This window comes from Fonsecaea multimorphosa (assembly GCF_000836435.1).
Source record: "Fonsecaea multimorphosa CBS 102226 unplaced genomic scaffold supercont1.15, whole genome shotgun sequence".
Classification (NCBI taxonomy): Eukaryota; Fungi; Ascomycota; class Eurotiomycetes; order Chaetothyriales; family Herpotrichiellaceae; genus Fonsecaea; species Fonsecaea multimorphosa.
The window spans coordinates 474,291-480,702 of NW_015971649.1; the positions used below are offsets into that span (position 1 = coordinate 474,291).

The window sequence follows — 6,412 nt, forward strand, 5'->3', positions numbered from 1 at the left end:
ACATCTACATCTACATCTACATCTACATCTACATCAACCTCAACCTCAACCACAACCACAACCACAACTTCTGCCGCGCCTGTATGTACGCTCCTCCTATCTTCTTGCTCCCCGGCTACCGATACATGCTGCTCCGGCAGCTGTGATACAAGTATATTCGGAGGCACCCTATGCTGCGTTCCGGACGGCGGACCCTGCTCCTTGCAGGATCCAGAGTATTGCTGTAACGGAGGTTGCGTCATATATACTGGCGCCACCCAGGCTGTATGCTTCAGTCCATAATGCTGAGATCTTTCTTCGAAGTGTTCCCAGAGGGGGGCGTGAACAAAGTACAATCTGGTCCGACCCGACCGCCGCTTGTCCCGCAGGACCGGCGGCACGGCGTGTCTACTACCGTACATCAGAAGTGTAATGAGCTCGGATTGTCTTTTGCCGTGCTCATCCGGCAATTGAGAGAATAGATCCAACCAAATTATATTGCTCAGCCTCAAATTTGGCCACACTCGCACCGACACCCTTGATTCAAGGTCCCTCTACCGCCCTCAACATCAAGATATGTATAGAATGGCTACAATCGCGCACATCCGACCTCTTTGCCTAGATATTCCCGGCGCCCCTTTGCCATCGACCTTCCCAAGTGCAACCGCCTGATGAACAAAACTTTGTCAAGCCATGCTGATTTACTGCGTCAAATCGCCAGGAGTCGGGTCGGTGCTGATGGCACCGAGGACGGTTGCATCCGCGCTCTTGCCCTCCGCCATCTTGAGCACCTCGCGAAGCTGTGTCTGCCCCGGCCACTCTGCGCCGCCGGCCAGGATCTGTGCAGCTGCGACACCCTTCCCGTATGATTCCGCATTGATGCTCGACTTCTCCTTGATGACGGTGCCGTCGACAGTCAAGCCGCCATACAGGCCCCGCGACTTGGTGTACGTCCAGATAGGCTTGACGTCCTTTGTGCTCAGATCGGCGGTGCCGCCGATGGGGCCCGCAGCCATGGACGCACCGGCGCCCATGGTCATGTCGCTCTTCATGTATGCCTCCACCGCGTCCTGTGTGTTGAGCACGCACACGCAGTCGTACACGTCCACGCCGTACACGACCCCGATCCCGCCCGAGCGCACGGAGAACGCAGACGGTGCAGACCACGATCCATCGGCGAGCCGTGCAACCACGACGCCAGACCCGCCGGCGCCAGCGAGGTACATTGCGGCGCGGAAACCAGAGAATATGGCGATGCCCTTTGCAGTCGTGATGACCTGCGCCGGTATTCTACCTTTGTCTGTGCTCGCGTGTCAGTTCTGAATCCGCGTCGCCGCCAATTCGGATTTTGTTGGGGTCCTGCGTACCAATGAAGCTCTTGAGGATTTGCGCCGCCTTGTCGCATTCTTTCTTGAGACTTCCCGTCATGGAGAGAGGCTGTTTTTTGTTTCCGGTATTTGACACAATGCACAAATATGTGGCACAATCAGGTGAGGTTGCCGGAGTTTCTGACGAAGAACGGGAGAAGATGTTGATGCTTGATGGCCAGATAAATTGATCAGAAACAAACCACAAGTCGTCAGATACAATATAAGGCTTTTAAACCGACCAGCTTGATGAAACTTGAGTAGATAATTGTTGAGAGCCGCCGATGTCATCAACACTCAGCCTCTATTTATGGAACAAGACCCTTCACATCAAATTGCAGATACTCTAGAGCCAGTAGTAGTGCATCTGTGTGTGATCCATCACATTGACGGCTTGCCTTCGCCGGCCCATGACTGTAGTAGCAGTAGCTGGTCCGCTGCGCACCATGACTCGAGAACATAGCGCTATGAAATACGAAAGGAGGCTCGTATTGCATTAGATTGGATGCATTGCATTGCACCCGATATACCGCGCAGTAAGGGGTCGCAGCAGGCTCTGACACCGTTTTGCGCAGGGTCCATGACGTGGGTAGCATGGAGTACCATTGAGCTGCATGCACGGCACAGCTATAGGACCTCAAAAGTCCTGCTTACCTGCTCCCGCAGCAGCCTAAATCCATATGAAACACGAGTACGAGAGGACGAGGACGAGCATAGCCCGGTTGCATGGAATCTCTTGGCCTCTCCAGCCTGTCTTCGCAAAAGGCGTATATGGCGTAAATGCGGAGCTGGGAGCGTATCCGCCAGGTTGCAGGTGCTGGTGAGGCTAGAATATTCCACATGGGAGCCTAGTGGCCTTCCATGACAAATTTCGAAAAAAGCCCTAACTTGTCGATGGCCGGGCCGGTCTCGCGAATCGAATTGGTCTCCCCGATGCTTGGGGCCCTGACGAGTAAATATTGGAGATCATGTGCCGCGCGCCTTATTCCTCCGCTCTCGGTGTTGTTGCTGCTGTTCGGCCGAGGCCCACCATCCTGCAGAGACTGGCAGGATGACTATCAGGGCGACGGGGGCTTGGGCGGAGCGGACGTCCAGGGTCTGTATCTGTGCTTGCTGGAATGGGGCAGAAAAAGTAGTAATCAAATTATGTCTATGCATCACTCCTGGAGTACCTCTGCAAACATGCTAGCAATGTTTAATATACATGCCCCTCGGAAACGAGGTGTCAAGGGAAAGCCCAATGCCACAGAAGTTCGAAACGCCCCTAAACTCTCCACTATATCTGTCCCCCCGCCTCAACTGAAGCGCCTCCAGAGGCCCGACGCCTGCGTTCCTTAGCGGCCTTGCGCTCGTAATGTTGGTCTTTGATGTGGTATGGCGGGGGTTCTGTGAATACATATGCCGGTAGCTGTTCCGCTGTGCGGCGGGCGGCGTTGTTCTCCATGATTGACGAGGTTGGTGAAACCGAGTCGTATTGCGGTGCGCCGTGAGCATTCAAGGCCTGCTTCTTTTTCTTATGGTCGCGGACTTTTTCGGTGGTGAAGTAGATGGCAGCGCCGATGGCGAGGGCGAGAGAGGCCATGGGAGCGGAGTGATGAGAAGAGAAGTAGATGGGTTGATGAAGTGATGAGTCTCGAGGATACTGTTCTGAGCGGAGGCTACGAGCGTAGGAGCTGGTTCGGGAAGCTTGACTGGAGATTTTTCGTATGGAATGTTGGTGGTAGAATAACTGCCAAATGCAATGCCAGATCGTGTGATTTATATCTCTCTATCTTATGAAAATGACCTCTCTCTCTACTTCACACTTCGAGTCGTATACTTCAAAGAGAGTTTGCGAAGGCATCTCGTAGCAATGCCCGGTTGAGATCGAACGGAGCGAGGTATGACGGGCTCGTCTGCAGCTGATTTGCATTTGCTGCCTCAGCCTCGTTCGGCTCGTGTATGTGGCTTGCTATCATTCCATTACCGATTCTGTTAATCCTTGCACCAGCCTTCAGATGTGCACCGCCTACTTACTAAGTTCCCTGGCTCCGAAACCCACCAAGCAGAAGATCGAGAGTGTGGTGAATGTCCAACGACCCCATAAAGTCAACCGCGCCAAGAACATTCACGACGCAGACAAAGGCTACAAAGCGTGGCTTTTACGATGGCCGCGGTCCCTGCAGGATAGCGTTATTTCGGCAAACAACGAGTCAAGCAGTGTCTAAACCCTGAATGAATGAATGGACTTTTGCATAACAGGCCCACGAGTATGATTAAGCACCGCCTGAACACATCTCCGATATGCGGACACTGGGAATTGTCATCGTGTTGTATAGCGTTGTGGGGCACCCGCTCCACAAATACGCCCCTGGTAATTAAGCGAATACGCCCCTGGTAATTAAGCGAATACGCCCCTGGTCAATATGGGACATGTCCGTCTCTCGGCAGCGGCGCCCAAATCGCGTTATGAAACCTAATACAGGCATGTCTAACCCGCCCATCCGTTTTGAGACGCTCGGCAATATGGAAACTCCGTCTGTTGCGGGGAGGTGGGCTCGATACATTCGTCTAGAGTCAGTCGATCAGGACGACGGCGCAACGAGCCAAGAAAAGACTTCCGTTCAGATGAGAGATTCGGTCTTTGTCCCTGACTTTCATCTCTGCCTAACTTGTCATTGAGTCCAAGATCCAAAGCAAAGGTCCCATGCCATACCAAGACTTGCGGCCTGGCCGATATTGCGACGGTCTCAGAGGGAAGTCCCACAGAGTCTGCGCCAGCATCCATGCGCTCCTGGACAATGCAGAGCATGGCAGCTGAAATATCTCGATTCCATGGTTCGCGCGGCGGGACATCATAGTCGAGAACGCGTTTGCTGAGCCGGCAATGGATCTCTCTACATCTATATAAACCCTCCGCCTAGCTGCCATTGCTCGATCCTGAGACATGATCAAAAATCCCGCCTAATCTCCATTGTCGCAATTCTTCTCCGCTCCAAGATGGCCGCCACTTTTGTCATAGCCTTGTTGGCTCTCTCTCGTACTATCTTGGCCTCGCCTGTCAAGGCATCCCAGAGGGTCCATGGATCCTGCAAGCAATTCAACATCCCGGTGTTCGTTTCAGCGGACAGCATGGTCTATGAACACCCGAACGTGGAGAGCAATATCGAGGCAAGGGCGTGGGCGATCTACCAAGACGCCTGGAGCACTCCTAAGGCTGCGCAGACAGTCACCCAGAACACGACGACCACTGGAACTTTCAATATCCATGCACAACTGTGCATCCCTAATGCGCCCGGGGCGAAAAAGGAGATTCTGCAGATCGCGACCCACGGCGCGCATTATGACTCGAGATACTGGGATCCTGAGCTCAACCGCGCGAACCAGTCTTACGTCGAAGCAGTCCTCAAAGAAGGATATTCCATCTTCACGTACGATCGTCTTGGAGCAGGTCAATCGGATCACCCTGACGCGTACAACGTGGTACAAGCTTCTCTACAACTGGAGATCCTCCGACAGCTGACCTTGATGGCGCGTAATGGAACCATTTACAGCCTCGCAGCCGTGGCGCAACCTGCCACTGCACAGTTCAACTCGTTGGCAAACCCGACCAAAATTGTCCATGTCGGCCACAGTTTCGGATCGTTCCTCACCTCGGCATTGATCGCCAAGTACCCCTCTCTGACCGACGGAGTCATCATTACTGGCTACTTTTACGGCAAGTACCTGGGAGCACCGGGGATGGCTACATGGGGTCTCGAATATGCCGCCACAGCCTCCCCTCCGTTCAATCGGACAAGCGGCTACATTGTGTGCCAGAAGAGCGGGATCCAGAATATCTTCTTCGGAGGCAATCCTCAGACAGCCTTCACCCAAGAGATGCTCGATTACGGCGACTCTCTCAAGCAACCCGTGGCCGTTGGGGAGCTCGCCTCCGCGTTCCGCATCATCGGACTCCCAGGCCCTGACCTCAAAGCGCCCGTGCTGTTCTTTTTGGCTGAATTCGACTTTTATATCTGTGACGGGAATTGCAGGGGGGCGTACACCTTGCAGGCTTTGAAAAATACCTATCCAAACGCCACGGTGGTCGAGGACTACATCCAGCCCAACACGGGCCATGCCTTCACGCTCCACAACAACGCCACTGCTGGCTACCAAGTCACATTTGACTTCTTGGAGAGAAATGGGCTATAATCGAACAATGCCTGAGCGGCCACGGCGTCTATTTCAGGACTCACGCGTGCTGCTGTGGAAGCAGGCCCCTGGGTGTTAAAGTGTATTATATTAGGACTAGCTAGATCTATCCGTCCATCTTTAAAGGCCCCTTACATAGGCACAATTAGTAGAGGTTTGGCTGTAATTCACACTGCCTTGTGGACTCCGAATGAGGCTCGGCTCAGCGTAGGGTGATCAGAGCGCACCGCCACCGCTCAACTGGCTCCTTGGGCGGTTGAGTCCGCACCTGTCGTCCTCAACCGCCACGACTGGAGAGCAAGATTGTTTCTCCAAGGTTAGAGACCAGACAGAGAACGAACGACGCTCCCAATTCTGGCCCGGGCACTTGCATCGTTCTCGGGGATCTGCGCAAGTGTCGACATCACGGGACAGAATCTGCGCCTGCCTGATGCAGTTAATGCTGGCAGCGATGTCGAGATGATAGTCACCAGTCGGACTATGTGGACGGAGGGCTCGATATAGGTAGTCAAATCTTTTTCATTAGCGATCGTGATCTATACCTATTGAAGACGCCACTACCTGTCTATAGAGTAGTGTGGGGGCTAGTGATGGTATCTGCTATACCAATTCAAAAAGGGTAGGCAAAATCCCGAGTAGTTACACGAGGCCATTCACCAAAAGCTCTGTTCACGCTCATCTTTAGCGGCCTTGCTAGCGGTTGATCTAGGCTAATGCAGGGCTAAGCTTTCCTCCCATAGCCAAGTCTTTCATGTAAACGAAAGCTCTGCTGATACGCCTTCCTACAGTTTGCAACGATAGCCCACACCGCCTCTCATGCCTGCGCTACCGGCAACAGACAGTCAGGATGGCAGCAACGTCCAGGAAGGTCTGTTTTTTTTTTTTTTTTTTTG

At 53.4% G+C, this 6,412-nt stretch overlaps 4 protein-coding genes across 4 annotated transcripts in view; 2 read left to right on the forward strand and 2 right to left on the reverse strand.

Moving 5' to 3' along the window:
* Positions 1 to 680: 680 nt before the first annotated feature.
* Positions 681 to 1,407, reverse strand: Z520_07533 (uncharacterized protein; the record flags this gene model as incomplete). The annotated part of the gene is made up of 2 exons (XM_016778030.1): positions 681 to 1,279; positions 1,347 to 1,407. The coding sequence occupies 2 exons, from the start codon at positions 1,405 to 1,407 to the stop codon at positions 681 to 683; spliced, it is 660 nt and encodes a 219-aa protein (XP_016630936.1).
* A 1,215-nt stretch (positions 1,408 to 2,622) lies between these two features.
* Positions 2,623 to 2,928, reverse strand: Z520_07534 (uncharacterized protein; the record flags this gene model as incomplete). Its single annotated transcript, XM_016778031.1, has 1 exon — positions 2,623 to 2,928. One exon carries the CDS (start codon positions 2,926 to 2,928, stop codon positions 2,623 to 2,625), a length of 306 nt encoding a protein of 101 aa, XP_016630937.1.
* A 1,397-nt stretch (positions 2,929 to 4,325) lies between these two features.
* On the forward strand, positions 4,326 to 5,519 carry Z520_07535 (uncharacterized protein; the record flags this gene model as incomplete). The annotated part of the gene is made up of 1 exon (XM_016778032.1): positions 4,326 to 5,519. The coding sequence occupies one exon, from the start codon at positions 4,326 to 4,328 to the stop codon at positions 5,517 to 5,519; it is 1,194 nt and encodes a 397-aa protein (XP_016630938.1).
* An 816-nt stretch (positions 5,520 to 6,335) lies between these two features.
* The window catches only part of Z520_07536 (uncharacterized protein), a gene marked incomplete at both ends in the record, with an annotated part of 861 nt that continues 784 nt past the window's right edge, over positions 6,336 to 6,412 (forward strand). Inside the window, one exon of the mRNA XM_016778033.1 lies at positions 6,336 to 6,387. Within this exon, the coding sequence (XP_016630939.1) occupies positions 6,336 to 6,387 (52 nt within the window). The remainder of the gene's footprint in view (positions 6,388 to 6,412) is intronic.